Source organism: Watersipora subatra, chromosome 4, assembly GCF_963576615.1.
Source record: "Watersipora subatra chromosome 4, tzWatSuba1.1, whole genome shotgun sequence".
NCBI classification, from domain to species: domain Eukaryota; kingdom Metazoa; phylum Bryozoa; class Gymnolaemata; order Cheilostomatida; family Watersiporidae; genus Watersipora; species Watersipora subatra.
The window spans coordinates 21,996,667-22,022,476 of record NC_088711.1 but is presented as its reverse complement, the minus strand read 5'-3'; the positions used below and the strand labels follow the sequence as shown (position 1 = coordinate 22,022,476).

At 35.3% G+C, this 25,810-nt stretch overlaps 2 protein-coding genes across 2 annotated transcripts; both read left to right on the top strand.

Annotated features, from left to right (window-relative positions):
* Positions 1-95: 95 nt before the first annotated feature.
* LOC137393197 (NADH dehydrogenase [ubiquinone] 1 alpha subcomplex subunit 7-like) lies at positions 96-5,397 on the top strand. The gene is made up of 4 exons (XM_068079643.1): positions 96-227; positions 2,006-2,052; positions 2,475-2,624; positions 5,171-5,397. The coding sequence occupies exons 1-4, from the start codon at positions 165-167 to the stop codon at positions 5,274-5,276; spliced, it is 366 nt and encodes a 121-aa protein (XP_067935744.1). The 5' UTR covers positions 96-164; the 3' UTR covers positions 5,277-5,397.
* Positions 5,398-8,001: 2,604 nt separating this feature from the next.
* On the top strand, positions 8,002-25,396 carry LOC137394046 (neuronal acetylcholine receptor subunit alpha-10-like). Its single transcript, XM_068080764.1, has 9 exons — positions 8,002-8,054; positions 8,646-8,803; positions 15,027-15,181; positions 18,814-19,056; positions 21,636-21,805; positions 23,282-23,410; positions 23,794-24,002; positions 24,573-24,749; positions 24,932-25,396. Exons 1-9 carry the CDS (start codon positions 8,024-8,026, stop codon positions 25,394-25,396), a joined length of 1,737 nt encoding a protein of 578 aa, XP_067936865.1. The 5' UTR covers positions 8,002-8,023.
* The last annotated feature ends 414 nt before the right edge of the window (positions 25,397-25,810 follow it).

Here is a 25,810-nt window from a genome sequence, read left to right as displayed (position 1 = left end):
ATTACTGAACATAACCAGAATAAAAAAGGACAGCGGGGATTACAGCTACGTCTCGTTTATACAAGCTCTGATGATTTATAGGGTTCCACGGTTTCCGCTGTTTACCGAGCAGATTTACAGAGCCCAGCATATATTCCTAGATAAATTGTGTCTGTTTTATAAAAATGCCACCACCGCCTAGAGACATTAATCGATATCTTAGTAGAATCAGAGATTTTTTCTTGCAGGTAAGTAGTTACACGCTGTTCGACTCTCATATTCTACGGTGTATAATGCCGGTATAGCGTTAAACTAGTTAGTACTTTGTTTTAACACTTCGACGACAATGCACGGGTAGCCGACAAATTTAAATTGCCAAGGATCTTTTGCGTATTATTAAATTATGTTTTAATTAAAGGCTAGCATTACTGTTTAAGTTAGTGGATATAGATTAAATATTTTTTCAATAGTTAATGTAGCCGAAATGGTAGAAGCGCAACTATAGCAGATATGTTAGCAAGTCATTTTTAAAAAAATCACTATTTAAAAACAACTAAATAATGATCGGCAACGCCGATGGAGAGCTCGTCTAATAACAGGAGATTGCTCTACTGGTTTATTAAAGGACCTAGAAAGAGAACATTTATCAAAGAGAACATTTAACAACAGAGAAACACTATTCCACTTATATTACCAAGAGACAACTATCAATTTTAACCGGGCTTTTTACAGGCCACACAACTTTACAATATCACCTATACAAACTCAATTTAACATTTACACCAACATGCACATGCCTGGATGAGGATGAAACAGTAGACCTTTGCCGCAATTACCAATCTGAGAAAGAAAATATTTCTTAACCCTCACAACTATCAACATCTGCTTTAATTTATACAAGAAAGCAGCCGATTCAATTAAAAATAAGTTAATCTACTGCTGATAGACCATAAAGGTGAACATCGATGATACTCACACAGACAGATGATGCAGACCATATTATAATCATCAAGTTATTACTTAACAATCAATCTTGCCACAATCAACATTCATAGACAATCTAGTCTTCAGACATGAATACTTGAATATAATATCAATCAATTTATTTTTGCATAAGTTATCCCGCATAATTTATTTGAAGTCATTCTCTCATGTAAATTTTTTTTAATTCTATACACAAATAATACATCTCAGACTGAATGTAGCATGGATTGTTCACTGCTATCTTGTATTCAGGATATTTTTACAGTTTCCATTTTATTTGGTAATATGCTTGCAAATAGAGGCTTTTTGTTATTTTGCTATCAACAAAATAAAAGATTGCTAACTAACACATAGTTCATGTGAGTGGCACACACTCTTGAAGTTGAAGTTTTGTTCTATGGATTTACTTAACCAGTAAATTATAAGCTGCTGTTCCTACAAATTGGTGATTGTGATTTTCAGCGATAGGGACCTACTTTGCATGTAACCTAATACCAAATTGCATGCCAGAGCATGGAAAAATGTTCTGGTACAAGAGAATTAATTGGCAAAAATTAGAGCTATTAGTTTGTAGTCTAATTCATGATTTTACTTGTGTTTAGCCATTTGTTGTTTTTTGCTCAAAATTTTACTTAGCCGTTTCTTGCAAGAGTTAGGCTACCCACTACTTTGCCAAGGAGGTATTAGATTTAATGTAGTACATGTTAGGTAGCTAGTGAACTAAGGCGACAAGGTAATGGCTCAGCTAACCTCTCTACATGCACCAGCATGTTTTAATACATTACATTAATCATTAGGTGTCTGTTTGTCATGATGTCTACTACAAAGTTTGGGCTATGCTACTCTAAAAACGGGGTGCTCAAATACAAAAAAAAACCAAACAAATTTTTTTTATGTCATACTAATAATGTGAAAACTGCTGTATGTTGCATTTGTTTATTTAATTGAAACATATATTCAATGACCCATTTAGAGCCCAAAGTCAGTCATTAGCGTATAAGCATTGTTTTGAGCCGTGTTTAAAAACGTATTTTGCTTGTAGCGCAAGTACGTTATCAACAACAGATATGCATTTGAACAAGTGAATAGGTGAGTTGGAAAGACTCTGAATTGGTATTCAAGATCAATTGGCAAGTTTTTTTCGTTTTAGAACAAGCTTGCACAAAAAAATAATGCCTTTGTTTTGCAAAGTTTCTTTTCGTTCAGACTTTTAAAGATTGCTTCAATGTATATGGTGAATGATTATTCAGCAAGTTACACACTCGCAATTCGTTGTAAAGATAACTAGTAATTTTTTACCGTCTTAGGATGGTTGTACAACATTTCTCTGTTCAGTTTTAAATACTTACACCAAAGTTTTATGCCAATCCTTTGAAATGCCAGATATTTTACGTAATCTTGTTGCATGGCACTTTGTATCTGTCCTGGCTTTTTCTTTGCTTGCTGTGCACTGATTGAGCGCCATGGTCAGTTATGAGCTTGAAGAATTAGCGATATTATCAATTTTAAAGAGACGTGCCAACTCCGACCTTACCAGAGGGAATCACCCATAAACTGTCAGCGAACTACTATTACACGCGAGATGGAAGGAGAGAATCGAAACCTGCCACGATTGTCACCAGTCAGTCCACTGCTTTGTTGTCAGATGGCGGCGCAGAGAGGTCAGTTATGATGTCCTAATCCTTTGATTCATACACAAAGTTTTTGTGAATATCTGTGAATTTATCCTCTTAGCTGCAGACTTGATTTAGACTAGTTATGTTGCTCATTATAGATCTAGTAATAGAAAAGCACGATTGTATTATTGTCATACATGTTGTAAAGTAATATGATTTTGGTGAGCTGCTCGGTTTCAACTTCGTGAAAAAAAGATTTAAAAAAAAAGAATTTGTAGGCAGGGTTCTCCCTAGCTAAGGCGGAGGAGCGCTCCAGCTAGCTAACCCTTCCACGACTGAGTGCACATGCCAACAATGCACCGTAAAGATAACTCTATTCTTTAGCCCAATTTGTACCTTGGACATTAAATAACGGAGCATTGAAATGCTGAGAAATCTACAAGCTGATATATTTTGCTAGCAGTTAACATCTGCAGATATTATAATCCGTGTTGCAATTATTTGAAACTATGAGAAATTCTTTTCAATTTACTAAATTTGAAAGCATTTTTTGATTCCATCAATGTATTTAAAAATGGTAAATTTAATGTATTTTGAATTGGGTATAAAGATTCCTTCCAATGATTCATGTTTGCTATAGTTTGCAACAAAAACGGACTTTTTATATCAAATTTGGAATTTGATTCATTAACTTCTATTCACTACAAGCCCAGTTTGGATAGTGGTCTTGGGGTTATCAAGCAGTATGTTACAAATCAACGAATTTATAAAATAAATAATAATAATCTATCAAATGTTATGAAGAAATGTACAAAAGCAAGTGACAATCGATGTTTATAATAATTGCAGGAACTAAAATAAAACCAATCGAATAAACTTATAATTTAGGTTCGTTGGCTTCTACGCTGCTGCTACAAGTTTCCGTCGCACCGTTGCTTTCACTCTTTTCACTTTTTTAAGTTCATCTTCACTCATCTTCACCTTCACATCTTTTCCGCCGCTGAATCAGTCAAAATCAGCATCAAAATTAATTTTTTAGCAGACCCAGTCTTTACTTTGGCCATCTTGAATAGTTTCACAGAAACGAAGGTGAACTGTTATAAACGGGCCCTTTTATAACATTAGCTAACATTAACACTTTTAGCACATGAGTGCTAAGCACAAAGAATAGCTTTATAATAGCAATGCAAACTAAATCGTGGTAACGAAAGCGGAAAATTGGTTGCTAGTGAAAACTTGTAAACTATTTGAGGGATTTTAATAAGGTCTAAAAATCTCGAATCTCTATGGGATTTGTCTTAACAGCACAAGAGGAGAAACTCAAATTTCCGCCCCAGCCTAAAGCTTTCCTCACCTAGATCACAATCCTAGAGAACTGTGGTTGTACACTCAAGGAAAGGCAATTCTAATTTTTTATTATATCACAGAAAGTTTCATCGCAGTGCAATTTCAAGCTATTATTCTAATCTCATATCTTAACATTTTTAACTTTTTCTTAAAGAGATCAATTCATACTTCAGTGAAACAGAGCTATCAGTGTAGTGCGCTTGCTTAGCTTTCCTTCTTAAAGGTTGACTTGCAACAAAATTCACATTACAGTTATTTGGTATCAAAAGATTCACCATGTCTTACTCTGTTGTGTTGTAAGTGCCAAATATGTGGAAATTTGATAACAAGCTCTTACTAGCTCAAAAACGAAAAGCCGCCGTAGATTGGCATCTCTTTATTTCGATGACATAGCACGAAATTTGGTTATCGTCTTGTCACGTATGTTCTCACGTGAATTGAAAGGCCAATACAAAGCTCAATATAATACTTATCGTAGTACTAGTTTATGACAAACACTTTGGGTTTTACCGAAGACCCCGTATCAAATATAGATGCTCGCTACTTTACAGTTTTGTTTCGGCCTGGTCTAATCGGCATGTCGTAATCTGATCATGTGACCCAATATTTCGCAAATATTTTCTGCAGCACTTTTCGATTATCACAGGTGACCAAGCGGCTCGTCATGATTATCAGACAATGATATGTACTCCTTCAAGCTAAGGCTAAAAAATTAAACAAATTTTTACGGTAAGTTATAAGATATCACTGCTAAAAGTGACAGCATTACGATGACGATAAAACAGACGCGTAAGAACAATAGACATAGTTTTATTGAATGCGTGAAGTATATTTGTAAAAATATTTCGACAAATAAGGTTGCAAGAAAGTGTAAACAAAAACCATCTCTCACAACTACATCACATTTGAGCCGTTTTGGAAAGGGAATCCAAATTACGCGGTCTTGTTTGGCTGCGATTTTCTGTTCGTTTTTAGCTTTTAAGAGCTTGTAATCACCTTTCCACATATTTTGCACCTACAACAGAGTAAGACATGGTGAATCTTTTCATATCAAATAACGGTAATGTGAATTTTGATGCAAGTCAACCTTTAAGAGTCTTGCTTAATATGTTGTCTATGAGTTGTCTACACAAAGGCTGATAACTCCATATGATAGATTGTTGTAGAAAATTCATTAAGCCTATTCAGCTTTTGTTGAAATAACTTGGGCACGTTTTAAGTGCTGATATATTTTTTGTTTGCAGTGAACCAGATTCTAATAAGGCTGAGATGCGGCCTGGTATGTTTACTCCCGGACCAGGTCTCAATCCTGTCACAGGCAGACCTGATGGTCCATCTCCTTTTCGGTGACCTACACCACTGCAAATAGTTCTGTGATTTGTCTTTGACTTTTCTGGTGTGCGTGCAAATCATTCATGGATTTTTTTCAGAATATTTAAATATTATATACATATACTTTATGGGATGTTCATACTTTGATTTTAAAATGTCTACGTCTATGGGAAGAAAGCAAGATGACGACAACTGCTAAACATGGATCTTTATGTATCCTTTGTGGTTATAGCAAGATAAGCTACATCCTTAGTGAATATAAATATCCCTGTAATTGGATACACTGTGGTATAGCAAGATAAGCTACACCAGTAGTGAATATAAATATCCCTGTAGTTGGACACACTGTGATATAGCAAAATAAGCTACACCAGTAGTGAATATAAATATCCCTGTAGTTGGACACACTGTGGTATAGCAAGATAAGCTACACCAGTAGTGAATATAAATATCCCTGTAGTTGGACACACTGTGATATAGCAAGATAAGCTACATCCTTAGTGAATATAAATATCCCTGTAATTGGATACACTGTGGTATAGTAAGATAAGCTACACCAGTAGTGAGTATAAATATCCCTGTAGTTGGACACACTGTGATATAGCAAGATAAGCTACATCCTTAGTGAATATAAATATCCCTGTAATTGGATACACTGTGGTATAGCAAGATAAGCTACACCAGTGGTGAATATAAATATCCCTGTAGTTGGACACACTGTGATATAGCAAGATAAGCTACATTTCCAAGAAAACACAAGTTCCTTTGCTATACTATGCATAGTGATATACATGAAACAAGGTAAGCTATATTTCTTTGTTTCCAAGAATCTACTCTGCCACTGAACTATGATATAGAAGATAAGCTACGTATCTATTAAAATAAATACTTCTGTACTCTGATACAATTAGCTATATAGCAAAATAGCTATGTTTCTAAGACATGTCAGGATAGCTACATTTCTAGTAAATATAAATATCTCTACCCTTTTGCACAGTTGTATAGGAAGGTAGCCAAACTGTTGAATCCTTTGTCATTTGCATATTTTACTAATTGCATAACATGCTTATCATTAGAGTTGTATTAAGGTAAAAATATACCACAAGTCAAATACAAGATGGCAGACATCCCATGCTCTTAAGAGTTACATTTGGCAACAAGTCGGTTTTAAAGTCAAAATTGCAAGATTGAGATACATTGACACTCCTCCATTTTGTCAGGCTGTCAAAATTGCAACAAAAGGAATAGATAGCTTTCATACTTTGATTTGCCTCTACTGAAAGAGATGCAGCTCAACTTATGTGACACTGACTTCCTGTTACTCTTATGAAATTTGATGACACGGTAGTGCGGAGCAGCCGTGGTTAGTGGACTGGCATATAATCAGGTCAGTGGTTCGAATCGCAGAAGAACCATTGATAGTGTTAGGAAGGGCATCTAGCCACAATTGCTCTTGTACTAAATCCCATGAGCAAATGGTCACGATATATTCTGTACCAGGATACACCATTTTCAGTGGCAACACCTAAATAGGAAAAGCTTAAAGAAGATGACAAGTGACACTGTATCTACACACAAAAAGTTTTCAAAACAAAACCTAACGCCATTTTTTAGTAACTAATTTGAGAACTTGCCTATTTAATGGCTAACTAATTTTGACAGCCTTCATCACAGTAGTAGCGGTTTATTTATGAGAAAGATGGATGAATAAATTGACGTTATTAAACTGTTTTAGGTTTGGCATATTGTCTAACATATTACGCAGGCAAACATCAGTTCATAATTTGTATGCGAGACACTTAAATGCATCTTGTGCCATTCATATATTAGCTTCATTCCGTAGGCCTACAAATCCTCTAAAGACCCTAGTGCATAGCTCTTGATTATTCATTCACTGGCTTCACTACTTTTTCGCATAAATCACTCATTAATGGCTTAATTCCAACAATTACACCCTAGAGTACGCCCGAGCGGATTTCTGTAGAGCCAAGGCTCCCTGATTCATTGTTTGAGTTTCTGCTGTCAAACTGTACTCAATTCTCTATTGATCTTGATTGGCCTTGCGGCAGATGTTAAACTTCATCGGGCGCGCAACGAGGCCAAGTTTCAGGAAAGTGATTTTAATATAAAATAGTAAATGGTTCATTAACATGTGTATTCAAGATCAATGGGCTTGATGATAAATACTTGTAATGTGAAAAACCATGTAGTAACCCTCAATCCTAATTATCTAAGTTTTAAGCTCAATGACATTAATAGATTGCGGATTTTTGCAGATCGTTTACTTCCCAATGTGCATTTTTCCTATCTGATCTTGTAGGCTACAGAGAGCCTCAATTTTTATAACAGCGTTTGTGAATTCGACCCCTACACTCTATGGAAAGATAAGGCAACGCCTACTCAGAATGCCCCCTTCTGCTCTCCACATGCACTTATTTAGACCATGTTTATATAACATATTTTGCTTCCTATGCTTGGAATAGCAAAGCAATTGAGAGATCAGATTCAGTCATTGTAACCATAGATTTTCTCATACTTATAAAAATGTTTACAGATTGCGAGTGCTCTAGCCTATTCAAGGATTATTACATTATATCAGCAAGCACCCGATTGGCTTACAGCTTGTCATGTTTGTTCTGTTTCGCTCAAGCTTAAATAGAATGTAATTGTTGCTAATGAGAGTGACTAACTGACCGAGGGAAGCTAAATTGAGATTACGGTCTATTTACTGATTACAAGCCTCGTCAGCAGGACAGCAGCTCAAGATGGCAGCCCTTGCTATCTTGGTCTCCATCGGTGAGTAGGTCCAATGTCGTAAGTTAATTTTTTTATCGCATTTCACTTTGTCGATTGTGATAGTTTTCGCGTATAGATTCAATGTAAAGCCTTAAACTAACATGTATATAAGTATAAATAGTTGATTATACTATATTTATGTTTAAAAGTAATTTTACGACTAAACATAAATAAGGTAAAGTGAAATTCAGAGCTACAAAAGAACTATATAGTAATAAGTGTGGTAGTTGTGTAGACTAAAACTTATCTAAAAAGTCAAATATTTCTTCAATCCAAATCTGTTTCACTTGTCAGGTGTCTTTGTTCAAACAAAGTTTTGTTTACAAATATGAATTGAAAAATATTTGACTTTCCAAATAAGTTGTACTCTATATACATCTATGTATAATATGTATATATGTATACATCTATGTATATATATACCTATATACATACTGGTATATATACATACATATATAAATATGTAGATAGGAATTAGGCTAAAAAATATAATAATATTAATGGCGTTGTTAATTATTTAAAGACGAAATACATAAGAGATCATCAGTTTAATCACAGTTTAGGGTTTTTCATGAACATCTAATATTTTAGCTCTGGTCCTGATTGGAGAAGCTGACGCTGACAAACTTGAAAAGGACCTAATAAATCATTTGATGGACGGATATGACAAGCGTATTCGTCCTTCCCACAATGCATCGCACTCTATTGCTGTCACATTTGGGCTCGCCTTAGCACAGCTTATAGACGTGGTGAGTTGGGTCCATTTTTTCCTAGTAGATTGAAATACTAGCATCAGTTCTTTGGCAGCATTTCAGAGGCTTGAAATGCTGCCACCTGCATATGTACTCGGAATATACTTGAAACGTACTCGAAAAGTCTGATACGACATAGAAAATTCTAGAAAAAAGGTTGTCATGAAACAGCAGCATGTTTACCAAAGACCAGGTGGCTGACTATGGAGCTTAGCAAGCTCCATATACTGACATATCAGCAGCTCTTAAAACGCTAGAGCATAGACAGGGTTCTAATGCATAGAAATGCAAATAGAAAAAATCAGATACAAACCCTTATCTTATTAATTGATTGGTAAGCTCTAAAGCTAAAAAAATGTTGTCAGACTGGGGAAAGTGACCTATGCACGCTGACCTCTGCACGCTGACCTATGAAAAGTCAGCATATAATCCTCCGAGACAAATAAATATAAACAAATAATATACCTTTGCAAAAGCTGCTTACAACCTTTTAACAAAAATTATTAAAACACTACTAGAAAGTCTAGCAAAACGTATTCACTCATCCCTGATGCTAAACAAGATGGACTAGCAACTTACGCTGGCCCTCACTTGTTACTCTATATTCTGTCTTTTTGGCTACAGCAGTAAAGTGTTAACTGTCATTTTGGCTACAGCAGTAAAGTGTTGGCTGTCTTTTTGGCTACAGCAGTAAAGTGTTAACAGTCATTTTGGCTACAGCATTAAAGTGTTGACTGTCTTTTTGGCTACCGCAGTAAAGTGTTGACTGTTTTTTTGGCTACAGAAGTAAAGTGTTGACTGTCTTTTTGGCTAAAGCAGTAAAGTGTTACCTGTCTTTTTGGCTACAGCAGTAAAGTGTTAACAGTCTTTTTGGCTACAGCAGCAAAGTGTTAACAGCTTTTTGGATACAGCAGCAAAGTGTTAACTGTCTTTTTGGCTACAGCAGTAAAGTGTTGACTGTCTTTTTGGCTACAGCAGCAAAGTGATAACTGTCTTTTTGGCTACAGCAGTAAAGTGTTAACTGTCTTTTCGGCTACAGCAGTAAAGTGTTAACTGTCTTTTTGGCTACAGCAGTAAAGTGTTAACTCGCTACTTGAAACAAAATTAATTTGTCTTAAAGAACTAAAACTTACCACTGTTAACTGCAATGTAAGCTTAAGTATGTCTCTCTAGTAGTCAGTGATGTTGGGTAACGTAAGGCTAATGCATTGATCATGTATCAACTACTCTCCGAGAGTTGTGGCAACTAAAACTATAAATGTCTCTTGCCCAATTTCTGAATAAAAAGTGCAAATTTTTAGCAAATAAATTTCATGCGGTGTCATTTCGGTCTGTAACGTGACTGTCACATATATACTGGAAATGTATTATATCAATCATCTCTGTTCGTCTATAAGTCTCTCTCATATGTAAAGCTGCTGACCTCAATTTGTTTTGTTGTCAGCAAGAAATAAAAATGCTGCTTATGTATGTCTGGGAATCATTTTGAAGACCTGTTCATTCAACACTTATAAACCACAAGAAAGCTTCAATTCTAAATAAAAACACATCAGTCATCAACATAATAGTATAGCCCAAAAAATCATTTATTTTTTCCATTTTCAAATTATGGCTGAAGTGGTCATGCAATGCTAATAACAGTAACTGTGCCATCTTTTAGACCGCAGAAACTCATGTTGGTGTTTAGTACTGTGACTAGAGGGTCTCGTTTTACTCTTATCATTAGTGTATGTCACAAACCGCCAGTACAGACAGCCGGCAGCAAGCCTTTATATGACAGGACAGATATGGTAGTGAAGCAGAGATCACCTGACTCTCTAGTTACTCCTGTCAAGTCCTATAGTAAAGTAATGCACTAGAGACGCTGAGTACAGCAGCTGAGGAACAGGAAGGCAAGCCCGAGTCTCTTCCTGTATCTGTTAGATTCAGTCAGTCACGTTTGTCCTCTCATTAACTACAATTCATCATTTAATAAAAACATGAACAAAATAATGGAACTAAGTGGCTTTTGTCTTAAAGCCACTTAGCATGTTATTGCTCACTTTGGTTTCATCAAATACAAGCATATAGTTGGTAATTTGTAGACAAAAATACTATAACTTCTTTATTTTAAAAACTATCAACCTTGCCCTCAATTCCACCTCGCAATTGTTTGCCCTTTACGATGTCTCCTCGTCACATGGTTATAAATTGTAAGGGAGGAGTTGTAGAATTATTAATTATAGAAAACTACTACCCTAGCAGTCCCGTGTGCCTTGAGAGATGTCAAGCGGAATAACTATGTGTATAATTATTCTTAGTTCTGAAAAGGTGCTCGAGTGGCTCTGATGGTAGTGCATTTGTCTGGGAATCCAAAAACTTGAGTTTGATTACTGGGTAGTGCAATTATTTCTCCTAATGCTCTAAGCGTGGCTTCAAACAGACAGACAAACAGACAGACAAACATGGCTCTTGTTATACTAAAGATTAGCATAACGATGATGCAAAATGTTTTCATGACTCGATTCCAAAGAACCATGCCGAGTGTGTTGACAAGTCAACTGAGCCCAGGTATTAAAATAAAATCGATTAAATTTAACTCTCAACTTTCTGGCTTCTATTTCTATGATTGGGCAAGATAATCTATAGTTATAGTTTTGACTTGTCGTTTAACGAAAATTTTATTAGAAAAAATATTTACATGTTACACCTACCAGGTGGTCAGAGCATTTTTCTGTAGTAAGTATAGGAGCATGAGGCCAATCTGATCGTGAAATCCTTTCTACTTCCTGCAATTGATGGATAACCTAATTCCGAGACAAATTGTTACTTTTGGTTGATATTTTTATAAGTACTCAATAAATATAGTTTTGTCATACTCTACTGTCTGACCATCTCTGTCATACTCTACTGTCTGACCATCTCTGTCATACTCTACTGTCTGACCATCTCTGTCATACTCTACTGTCTGACCATCTCTCATGGCTTGAATGACCTTTGAGTGACAAACTACGACATATTCTTGAGATGGCTGAGTTGCCCTGCAGTCTAGGGATGTGTAAACAGCTGCCAGAGATATCGTGTGGCCAATCAGTTAGCTGACTATAATTATCCTATTTAAAGATTCAAAGCCAGAATGTCGACCATCTTGGAAAGTCGACTTTTTTTAGCGTGTACTCTAATTATGTCGAGCAAACCATATACAAATGCCCATCTTCTTTACATTCAATATTTTTTGCGTATCAAAAATGTTTTTACAAAACATTAAAGGCCATTTTACCTAAAATCGTAATTTACTTGGTCCTACAAGCACGTCATGCACTGCTTTCACTAAAAAGAGAATTATGAAAAAAGGCGAAGGCAGCTATTGTGACGATCACATTGTATACTGTTTAGTGGCTGCCTCAGCGTTTGAACCTTTCGTTAGCTGAATTGGCATTATGTTATGTTAACTATTTTATACCTATTCATCTATCCCTCGTAACCTTATCTCTCTATTATAATCTGTTCATTTCATGGTTCAAATTTGTGTTGGAATAACAGTTAAGTTTGTTCATATTAGAATAAAATGGTGGATTAGTAGTTACAACTGCGGGAAGACAATAATTGTCGTCTTCTTCAGGGTGTGACACAAAAGGCTTGTGAATTACATTTGATTGATTATCCCTGCGCTGCCAAAGATCAGATGACATCACATAACGCTGCTATTTGCACTGCGCATTAACAGCGTTACTAGCTCATCATACGGATTATTACAGGAAATAGCATTTACACATCGTGTTAACTTTCGTGTAAGTTTACTATGCTGACAGTGAAATTGAATGCTGCTGGTCTGGGTGAGCAGTAGTAGAGCTCATTAGAAGATTACAATGCTGTTACAAGAAGTTTTAGTCTCACGCTGCCCGTGGGACATGATCCAGTATCGCTATGTTGTTTATCATTTCAAGGGCACTGGGCTTTATGCAGGTGTACGAGTGCATCCTCAGCCACATATGTATAGAATATGGCAATATGCTGCCAATAGACAGCTGGCAGCTCAGGTGCTCATAATTGCTGTATTTTAAATCAATTGCTAGTTCTTCACAGTTTATTGGTCATAAGATATTAATTTAGTATGCGTTATTATGTATTCACCTGTACCAGCTAATATATTTATAGGTATTTGGGTTAAATCAACTGCTATTGTGTCGACACTAAATTAAACTTATATTTGTAAAAGTAATTGTTTGTTTACTTAAATTGTATCATTTTTTCATCTTATAAACTAAAAAATATTATCTAACAGAACTTTGCCCTAGCGAAGACGTCAAAAGAGATGGATTGGGTGATAGACTGTGGGGTACCTTAGGTTCACCTCTGTATATACGCCTACGCTTCCACCAAAATAGAGCAAGCTGAAGCTAATCAAAAGTTGAGTATATTTTTCAAATTCAAACAATGCTGCCAAGTGCATTAGGATAGCTTATGAACTGTCTATGGCAGCGTATAAACTATCCTTCAATTCTTGAGGGATCCCATTAGTGATTTCTAGCTACATTGTAGCTATCTACTGATGCACCTATAATCACTGCTCAAACCCTTTCATAAAGTACACACCCTTGTACTGGCATCTGCACCTTCATGTTCTAATACTAGATACATCCTGGTGTATGTGTGCTGAGACCAACTCAGTCTACATGCTCCTACTGATTGAGCTCGAGATTGATTGAATGCAGAGGAAGTGTATCAATTCTGGTGCTCCGTGTATTCTCTGTGTTGCCTATGGGTGTTGCTGTTGATTAGTTTCATTGAAAGAGAACTTTTGTCTTCTCTATGCCTAGTCTGGATCTACATGACCAAATATAAAAAAACATCGATCATAAAATGTGGTATGACATCAGTATTTCTTCGTATCCGTAAACTTGGAGTTATCCATAGCAATACATTGCCTAACCAGTAGCTACTCAACTTGTCAATGAATCCAGTAAAAAGATTTTAGCATGCGTGATTGGAGTTGTCTTCTACTTTCTATTTCGATAAGACTTTGCTAGCTTGGTAGCAGAACCCAATAAGAAAATTCAGTCTGCATGAACACTTTTGTTGTAATGCAAGCATTTGTTTGTTGTTGCCTACGGAGATCACAGGCTACAGCTGTTAATGTTGCATTGATACGCTTATACTATCGATTGCCAACAGACCTGACTTAGTTATTGGTAGGTACCCTAGTCTACCTTCATCAACGCAAACTTACCACAAATCCTCTAAATTGTGAGAAGTACATGACTGGAATCCAATCATTTCATGTGTGCCGCAATCACATACTTCTTGCACCCGCCATTGTGGAAAATCCAAAAGTAACCTTACACTGGTAAAAAGTTTAAATTGTATTACCTTATTCCTGGCTTTAAAAAATAGGGTGCGGATGTTGCCTGTGAAGCTTTTTATTGTTTTAACCAATATGCCTGTAGAAGGTTCTAGTTTTATATTTACTGCATTAAAAAGGAGTAGAAGCTACACTATATATGTACTTATAAAATAATGCTGTTTATTATTAACTTTAAAATTGAAATGTTTATGTTTGTCTGTTGTGAAATATTTTATCTTGTTTAACAGATTTTAGAAGCTTTCTATATGTAAGCAATGAGAGATGGCAAAAAATGGAAGAGCTCACCTTCCTAAACAGACAGGTTAAAATATAACTTTTAATCACTCAGACCACGAGATCAGCTGTGATTCAGTGGTTAGTGCGCTGGCACACGGTCAGTAGGTCAGAGGTTCAAATCACGGAAGGACTGATGGTGGCGTTAGGAAGAGCATTCAGCCACAATTGCTCCTGTACTAAATCCAATATGCGTGGATGGTCACAGTATATTTAGTTCCAGGATATATCTGGTTTGGAATAAAGTGCCATACGTGCAGAAGAGAGGGAATAAATCATTCATAATGAAATTTTAATTCACCAGCAAAAGTGCTAAATCAGATTTCAAGCTTTTCCCCAAATACAGCAGTATATGCAGCAGATGTGTACAGAAACCTGTGTGTCTTTAGAAATGTTTTTGTAATGCTTTGAGCTAAGGCTTTCATTCTTTCTTTTTGTTGGGGTGTAATGAGAAACATCATTTTGTTGACAATTACCAACGCCACAGAAAAAAGAGTTGCATACATATATTAGCGACTTCTATCCAACCTTGCAACAGACCTGATAATATGGGGGCTCAGACAAGATGCTCCTTTACTAACTCGTGTTCTGTCTCTTTTGTAGGATGAGAAAAATCAAATAGTAACAACCAACTGCTGGCTCAATCAGGCATGGATTGACACTGATCTAAGGTGGGACCCCAAAGATTTCAACGGTATCAGTACAATACTGCTGCCATACGACAGTGTCTGGCTGCCAGACATTCTTCTTTATAACAGGTTAGTTTTGGTTTGATTAGTTATTAATTAGCCCGAGATCCAAGCAGTTCATGATAAGGGTCTAATTGGATTTCAGGTTATCAGAGAGTTCAGTACCCAAACTTGTTCAGTTTTTTCTTTACAACACTGAGATGCTACCTGCAGAATTCTATGCTCACCAATGCCAAAGAACCTTCATATAAGAGTTTTAATACGCAAATACATGAGGGTTCATCTATTCAGTCTCCACTTTAAAGGTTTATATTCTATCATTTTATCGTTTCTTTAAATATATGTCTTCTTTGGCTTCCTATCTTCATTGCTTGTCTGTGTTCATTGGTTGCCTGTTTCCATCAGTTTCTACCTATTGGTTATTTTTGTCAGTTGTTTTCCTGTCTCTATTGGTTGTTGCTTTTATCGGTTTTTTGTCTTTTGGTTCTCTGTCGATATTTTTTATCTGTCTTCATTTGTTACATTTCTAGTGGTTACCTGTTTTCGTTGGTTACTTGTTTCCCTTGGTTACTTGTTTCTATTGGTTACATATTTTAATTTGATACTCATCTCTCTTGGTTACATGTTTCTATTGGTTACATGTTTCTATTGGTGACATATTTGTATTGGTTACATATTTGTATTGGTTACTTGTTTCTATTTGTTACATGTTTTCATTGTTATGGTATTTTACCTGCTTCATCTCAGCCCTTTACAGGGGTTACCTAGTTAATCTTTGTTTATACTTAGAAAGTTTGTGAATGCGAGATCAGCTTAAATACATAAATGAAACTGTAAGTAACAACTAACTGAACCATAACGCTTGGCTTACCATGGATATAGATTCTAGCAAATAATCTGACAAAAGATTTATCTAAACTTTCACTATAAAACAATTTAATGAATGTTATATAATATGAAATAAAATAATTTGGCATCTTAATCTGCAGGTTGTCCTCATGTATAAGTAGTAGCACCAGGTATTCAGAGACCTAAACATAGATGACATCATAGCCAAAACTATATAATTATTTTAGATGCACAAGCATTACCTTTTCTTAAAGTGGTCACAATTTTCATAAATTTGAACTATGCTTGTAGCAGGCTGCTCCATTATCACAATGCTGCACAATATATGGTTTTAGGAAATGAGCTGTTTCTATCTCAATCTCATGTATCAATAGCGTAACTATTATTTGAGGAAATTCAATATGTTAAAAAATGGCATTATGTTCATATTTTTAATGAAAAGATTAAGTGTGGTTTACATCGACAATTATGATAAAATGTTTCACAACATGTGTACTTACTTTTATTTTAAGCATTATTTTAATAGCTAATTATTTTTAATCTTTGGTGTGTATACCAATGTGAGGCAGCTACTGCTTAACAGTAGTCACAGGAAGTGATGATATGTCTGTATATAGTAGTTGTGTATAGTAGTCGTACATAGTAGTCGCATATAATAGTCGTATATAGTAGTCGTATATAGTAGTCGTATATAGTAGTCTTATTTAGTAGTGGTATATAGTAGTGGTATATAGTAGTCGTATATATTAGTCATATATAGTAGTCATATATAGTAGTCGTATATAGAAGTCGTATATGTACAACTACTATATACGACTACTATATACGACTACTATATGCGACTACTATATACGACTGCTATATATAGTAGTCATATATTATAATAGTAGTCGTATATAGTAGTCGTATATAGTAGTCGTATATAGTAGTCGTATATAGTAGTCGTATATAGTAGTCGTATATAGTAGTCGTATATAGTAGTCATATATAGTAGTCGCATATAGTAGTCGTATATACATGTAGTAGTCGTATATACATGTAGTAGTTGTATATAGTAGTCGTATATAGTAGTCGTATATAGTAGCTGTATATAGTAGTCGTATATAGAACTTAAGCCAGCTCGATAGTTTCTAGTTTTTCTTGGAAATCAAATTGTCACAGTTTACGAAACTAATGGTAATATATTAAACAACTCTTCATTTATTAGTCATCAAGTTGCACAGGTCTACGTGAAGAAAGAGGGTGAGGCCACCCTTCTTTACAGTAAGCTACTGGGAAATACAATCTGGTGTGTAATAAATGCATAAAATTACTTTCTAGCAGCAATGTCACGATGTAGGAGTTCTAAACACAGTCAATTAGTCGTAAGTCAGGCATTGACCTACATGCTGTTATAGTCTGGTTTGAGTAGACGCTGGTTAAAACATAACACATTTTTAAAGATAATGCCAGTTCTATTGTTAGCTGAAAATATTACACTGTAAAGTTCACTCAAATTATAGATAATTTGATTAGCCTTTTCATTTGCTTGAAAACCATAGCTATATTCCTTATGCTAGAATGTCGCACTACGTATCGTTTGTCTAGGTTGTGAGAGTATTGGTGGTGCAATTGTCCGTAATAATAAGATTATGTCAGAGATGGTGATAATCAAGCTTATAAGGGAGCTATAGGAATATCAGATTATCTCTCTATTTATAAACCCTGTCTATCCATAAACCTCTAAGCTACAGGAGCTGGTACCGAAGATTGTCTTATACACACAGCATCTTACACGTACTACTGCTTGTATTTCATACGCCTCTTCAATTGTTCTTATGATATTTGACATACATTATACATACTTTTCTATAATAACTGCTCAAGGGCAAGTAAAAAAACTTGGTCTTGTAGATATAATTTATAAATGATTACTACAAATTTAAATACTCTTTAATATTATAGTTTTGTTTAAGTTCATATTGACATATATTCTTCATTACTTTGACTCATTACAGATGATTCAATAAACTTTTTAACTATTTATATTATTAAATATCCCTACTCTATTCTTCTTCTTCTTATCATGAGGCTGCTGCTGTCAGTTTATGCCTGCGGTCTCAATTTTGTGTGTCCGCTCATCATGTTTTTAATTACCGCATACATAATCCCCTAATATTGACATATCGAGGACTCCTTCAATATTAAATGTTCTCTCTACATTCTAACACTTTATTCGCTTGCGATTTTTAACTTAGGTATAAATAAATGTAGTTCGTCTAGATAGGTAGTAAACAGGTTAGTAGAAACAGAGAATCTGTGATCTCCTATGGATCAGGTATGTCTTAGAGGTTAGAATGCTCCACCCAGCGATAAAAGTGATGAATTTTGTCCAAATCAACAGAGACAAAGTGTTCATGGTGATGCAGATAGAACAACTGATCTTTATTAAAAAATACTACCATATCAGCTTCAATTCCTTGGAATAAAACTAACTTAAATTTTTGTTATCGATGATTTGCAGAGTTAGTAAACAGCGTCTATGAAACATACCTACGGTGACAGCTAAGAGTATTTTTATAGAAAAAGATTATCATCTACAAGTTGAAAGCGCTAATTGGTTGTTAAACAATATAGTCTGCAAACCTATTTTGATGATAATGTTGAGGTTACAAACCATAAAGTTCCAAAATTTTAAAAAGCAGTTTTAATGCCAAAAAGATGCTGGCATGCACAAAATTCTAAATATCCTCTAGTTTGTACAAATCACTTTGTATACTTTACAGTAGACAAAGTTGAAATGATCTGAGGCAATTGTTTCTTCTAGCTTATTGCTAGTGCATTACAATTACATAACAACGTGTCACTTGTAGCGCAGATGTCGTGTCATCAAAGACTTCAGCTGTCAGTACTAATGTCATAGTGACAAACACAGGGAATGTCACCTGGCTCTCTACCGTAATATACAAAAGCTCCTGCACTATCAATGTCAGGTACTTTCCGTTTGATGAGCAGAACTGCTCAATGGTATTCGCCTCCTGGACGTATGATGGATCTCAACTCAACTTGACACTCGTGGATAAGCAGGGTGATTTGTCAAACTACATGGCTAATAGGTATGTTAATCTTAGTATACATAGTAGGAAATTGTTAATTTTAAACTGAATCCTAGAAATTAACTGTGATGCAGTGATGTGTCTATATAGGTTGGAGTTGTCTTAACACGGTAATTTATGTTAGTCAAGTAAACATAGCTCCAAATATTATGTGTTGAGTTGAATGTCAAAATTTGTTTACTTTTAAATTAAGTGAGTAGCTAAAACAAATGGATGAGTAATGCAAGATGAGTTTTGCAGGTGATTGCCAATGTGCTGGAGTTTTAGTTTTATTACGATGTAAAGTGCCGTATATCACAGAAAATATGTGGTTATTTGGTTAGGGTGACACATCTGATTCAACTCTTCCTTACCACCAAAAGATACCATTAGTAAAGATTACATAAAGTATTGACAAGTCACAAAGCACTATCAATCCAGTGCTCTGAGAGTAGATAGAATTCTTCACAAACCATTTCTATGTGCTTAGACAACGACTATTGACAAATATATTTCATTCTCTCCAAGCATCATTCAGTTTCAACAGAATGCCAAAAGCAACACTTCCTAACATCACTGGTTTTTGAGGAAATACTTGGTTTTTAAAGAAATATCTACAAAAGGAAACTTGTTTCTAGCGACTTTTCACAATATTTCTGACCCTGTCCATAAAACGACTTGTGAGAATGTTTTCTGGATATTTTTGTGCAATAAATCTCGCTAGGTTTTTAAACCACCCGATTAGCTTCCCTTATTGCTGGGGCCGACGTCTGTTCTGTATCCTCTTTCTTCTAATGTTTTTATTATTTCCAACTTTGTTTCCATGGTGTTCATCTTCTTGCTATTCCCTTTTCCGTCAATAATAACTTTGGGACCTAAGGCTAACAAATTAAATTTTAATATAAGCAATAAAAAGCCCAAGGTAAATACTATAGCTTAAGCACTCACATGAGGTAAACACGGGCATAAACACGTCAACCTTCTGCTGATTCTTCACTCAGCTAGAAGTAAACAACAGATAGTGCCTCAGATGTCTCTCAGGCATTGTGGGAAGATTTTAGCCAGCCGAGTATCAGCATCTTAGTAATATTTTTGCCACACCACAAGGCAAAGCAAGTACCGTAACAAATGCCTGGAAAAACACTGTACGTACAACACATCGTAACCTGAAAAATCATATCTTATGGCTACCCTATCCTGGAGCTCTACTGTATAAACATTCATTTACATGATTGAAGCGGTGTAAATATTTATGTCAAAGTTATTTGCTGCTGTGGTTTTAAATGTTCATACTTGCTATATTGCAATGTGTTAGAGTGAAGTGGTGATTTCGCAGCAGAATAGTGACTAATAAAGGCATGCATTTACATCAATCTTTTAAACACAATTACTAAAAACAATTAAACGGTAAATAGCTTTAAATAAAATCATACATTGTTGCAAGAAATAAACAGTCATAAAAGTTGAAGAATTTGTTGTAAACTTGTTAAATTTTGAAACTCTGTTTTTTTAGAATATTTCAAGGTGTTGTGTTATATGAATTTCAACTTGGCCCTTAAATCGCTTACTTTGTGTTGTTATTATATCATTATATTATATCATGGTCATGCTGTGGTTTTGTCTTGTAATAGCAGTCTTCGGTAGTATAAATCTTTGAGTTTGCTCAGAATTTTAACGCTCAAACTCGCAAAGAAAAAAGCAATGATTTCAGTTTTGCCACTTCGAGTGTGAATAGAAAATTAGTCTGCATAAAAGTTGTGGTTAGCTGAACATGTTCAAACTTATACATGAGGCACGTGCTACTTAATCTATTTAATTAGTTTAGTTGCTTTTCTTAAGGCCTGGCAACACACGGCCACAAAATGCAAAGCCGATATCTAAAGTAGATACATGTATTTGCTGTGGCCACGCACACACACACCACACACCAACGTTTGACAAATAGATCGATTAATAAGAAATGGCCTCAATTGCGTGAACTCCATGATGTCCTTGCTGGATATTCCGGAGCAGTTGTTTAGGCTGTCAGGATATTTATTCCCTTACATGAATTATTAAAGATTTTTTATAGTAATAAAATTTGTGCGGCTAGTTGTATTGCTATATTTGTACGCTAACCAAGAAAACAGCCAAGTAAAAAATACCCCAAGCTAATGGAATAGACTTACCTGCAAAGAAAGAATTTTAACGTATTCAATTATCAAAAGAATTGTCTGAAATGTTTTATGAACAATTTCAATTTGTATAAGTAACTGTCATTTAGCTGTTACAAAATGAAGTATCTTTCTCATTGTATAATTGATTGTTTGTGGGAAAAGCAACTTGTTTACATTAAAAATGAATAAGATTGAATTGAGATTGTTATAATCAACTAATGTAGCCAATCTCTGTTGCATCGGTTTTATCTCTGCTGACGTAGACCAACATCTTCGTTACAAAACGATGCATCAACAACGCAGCGCCGATGCATTGCTACAGAAATGTGTAACCAGGGTGTGTAACCAGGCTTTTACCCTAACACAGCAGTGCGTGTGAAAGAGTCCACTTGTACAGGATACAGCAGTGAAATTGAGATAGTTAACACGAGTGTTATACTGTAGTGAATTTGAAATGGTGAACATGTATGTGGAGAGGAATATCAAGTATTACTCATGTTGTGTGGAGCCATACCCAGACATTACCTACTATATCCATCTGAGAAGAAGGCCAATGTTTTATGTGTTCAATATGCTCCTTCCATGCTTTCTCATCACTCTAGTGGCTCTGCTCGGTGAGTTGTCATCTATCATAAATGCTGATTTAGCTTAGATGTGGTTTAGCGTAAAGACAAATACAGTGGAACCTTGACTTACGAAAGACTCTACATGTAAAACTTTCGAGTTACGGAATGTCTTTTGGTAGACATTTTACTCCGGCTTACGAAAGATTTTTCTAGATATGAAAAGCTAAACAACCTTTCGTACATTGACCCAATTGTTTGTTTCGCATTTTGGTCTGTTTGCTTTCTGTTGATACGACGTTCAGTGTGTCTCACTTAGTTTTATTTGCTAGCAAAAGTCAGTTAACTACAAATGTTTTGTTTCCAACCATTGTAAAATTTGGAGTTATCATATAAAGAGTAGGACAACTTTTGTTTCTAGCAATTGAGGTTCTGTGTTTTCTGTAGGATGACATAGTTGTTCAGTTTATACCAATGTAAATAAATCTTTCTCCTTATATTCTTAAAAAGGTTTTTATGAGCAAAAGAAATCAAAAATAACAATAGACACCCACCTCTTCTGACCACCGTCGTCCAACTTCCCAAGAACTCTGCTAAGCCCTTTGTAGACGGCCAACGCTAAGTCAAACAAACAAACATACCACCCTTAGTGTTTATTTGTTATTTCTCTGTTCTTTCTTGTTTCTATTTGTACCTTTTCTTTTTTCACGTAGTAATATAATTCTAACATGTATTTGCTTGAAATTTTAATCATTAGATGTATTTATAATTTATACAAATGTTATATCCGAGCTTTGTGAAGATGTGGGTGGAATAGATTAGAGCATTTCTATGATAGAATCGGTTTCTAATGACAAAAATCCCTAGTTACAAAATAGTTTCTGGAACAAATTAATATCGTAAGTAGAGGTTTTACTGTAATATAGAACAATGTCATCACTCAAGACTGAGTGTAATTGTCCTACTCCATGGCCAGACTATCAGACTACCGATGTACTATCACTTTTTCTCAGCTCCTGTGATTTAATGTAAGTTATAGGATGACAATATAAGCTGATCAGGATCAGCAAGGAGAGCTTCCAGTTATTTGTGATAACCTCAAATTTACTTGCTGATAAATATCTTTAATGATATAAAAGATGAGTGTTCACACAAAGGCCTTTGGTCTTATACTGTCCCATCGAAATTTTAAGTTAGATTCCATCACTTGAAACATTAAATACAATCCTTACGATTTGATATCACAAACTTTGAGCGACAATGCTGTTGTTAACCAAAAAGAAAGGTGCATACCGCAATAATTCTCAGCTTTTAGGCCTACATCTATGTAATGACATGACTCTAGCAAGATTCTAACAGACAGATATTGAGTGCAGCAGCTAGAATAGCCAATAGCTATACTTCACTTCAGTGTACAATATAAGGTGTTAATATCTTTGTTACATGGCATACTTTGTTGAATGTTGCATGGTTTGTAGTTCTAAAACTCTGCAACTGATCTCTATTACATATGATATGTGCATGTAGGCTTTTACATTCCATCGGATTCTGGGGAAAAGGTTGCGATGGGCATTACAACACTTCTCTCAATGACGGTCTTCCTCATGCTGGTTACAGAGGCTATGCCACCGACGTCTGAAAGCCTCCCCCTTATAGGTATTGGCTAACAATAATCCTTTGCTTCTCTAGTTGATGTTTTATGGGAATTGTTTTGAGAGTTTTAGGAGTTAAATTAGTAAATGTAAAACACACCAACCCAAAACATATTCGACTTCCAGTTTTTTAAGCCCTGTGATTAATCGATGAGATTGATTAAATTTGGAACAAATGCTAGAACATGAGAAATCTGATTATCAAATGCAATAAAACATAAAAAAGCAAAAATTCAAATCCTAAAGATTAGATAAAGAACTCACCAACAGTGTTATTTTTATATTAAAGATGGGCTTCACTAATAGAAATTCAATAACCGCACATCTTCAGCATTACGAATTTGGGTTTTAAATACTTTTATTTATCATTCTTGTTTGCTGTTGCAGGGATATACTATTTCATAACCATGGGTATTGTTTCCATGGCAACTGGGCTAACTGTATGCACATTAAACATTCACCACAAGGGTGTGCAAGGAAAGACTATTCCAGTGTGGATACAGTTCCTATGCTTTAAAATCCTGGCACCCGCTCTCTGTCTAAAACTTCACTTACCAACACGGCCAGCTGATACGGGAGCCTTTTATTACAATGAGGTATTACTGAAGAGTATCAGATTACAAAATAAATAAAAATCTATAATATATAGATAAGGAAAGCGGTGTTTGACTGTAAAAAGTTAGTTCTAAGCAGTAGCCACAGCAGTTTATTTCTACATTATTTTAGGCAATTAATTGGTTCTGTATAATCTTTATGAAGTTTGCGTTTTGATTGGTTATGCCTAGCAATATCGTCTAACTCAAACCTATCCTATGTATCACTTACATTCTTTAGCTTCTTATACTGCTTTCTGAATGTGTGGTACTGAGAGCCGTAATTAAAAATATAGTTTTAAGATATCAACCTAATGATTGTCAAAAGGCAGATAGATGACTGCAAATTAGAAAAAGCATCTGAATTTTAGGGGTAGCTTACAGGCTTTTAGTGATGTTTGCATCTTGATTGTTCATACTTGACAATATGAACAATCAAATGCAAGAATAGCTCAAATGAACTCAAACATATCTTGAACTTGGCAATTTTCTTTTATGACTCTCATGATGCAGGATTAATAAAACAAGCTTGAAAGGAGAAAAATTAAACTTGTTTTATAATTGATATTCTAGGCGACAGCAGCAACAGATTCAGAGCAAAGTTGGTCATCAGATAAAAAGCTCTTATCTCACAGACGAAAGTCTGATAAGGAAGGGAATCTAAAGATTGAATCTGAAGAAAGGCTGATGTCCTCTCCAGAACGCTTGAGCCCTCGAGGACCCTTCAAGACTCCCCTTTATAGAGATGTGGTATGTGTTACATTCTTTATATTGGTTGTATAATTCTATCTATGGCTTGAAGTGATATTCAATGCATTCTGTGTAAAACACAGGCTAGACTTCAGATTTCAAACATATCTTAGCGGCCCATTAACCAGTATCTCTACTGTAACTCTGTTTTGCTATTTACAGTTTTATATATTCTGTTGTAGCAGTCACTGCATTATCCAAACTCATTCAAAAGCAAATCTAGAGATGCGGAATGTTCAAAATCAAATGGTGATAAATTGGATGGTTATCATGAAAATCAAAGTCACCATTCACCAGGTCGAACGGCTCCAGACTACGTAGACAGAGTGGATCCATGGAAGCCACGCAACACTGATCCAGACATGCGATATCGAATGGAAAAACTAGAAGAATTTGAAAAGAATTTTGCACTTGTGTTAAAATCTATGGGAGATACAATGAGAAAGAGCGAGGAAAGAATCGCCACCTCCGAATACAGAGAATATATAAAGAGAGAGTGGCAACAAGTGGCGTTGGTAGTCGACCGTCTGCTACTCTTTGTGTTTGTTCTGCTCACTATTGGTGTGACAATGGGACTCTTACTACGAGGTACTATTCTCTTCGCTGTATCTCGCCATAACAGTGCAAAGAGTAGTTATTTTAGCTGATACTGTTTTGCACTGTTAGTCTATAAAAGCTAACAAACACCATCTCTTAGCACAATCTGAACGGTTCTCTGAACGGTTCTATCACGCAATGACTCGCTTTTAAAACTTGCTTTGCTAATGCAAGGTCAGCAATAGTAAGATGAATTGACATAACACCGCACCTTACTAACTTGGCCTTCACATTGCATTGTTGCAAATAAAGATGAATTTTTTTTATGCAAGTCATGTCCAGGTAAACCAAAATAATCTGTCTCATGAGTTGGAAGCATAAAAATAGTTGCACTGAAATATCAGTTGCTTGTTTTCAATACATTATATCAAATCTAGATGAACTGAAAACATGGTTACCTATATTTTTGCTTGATCTGATGAGCATTTGGAGGTGTTCTATAAATATAGATTATTTTATATAGC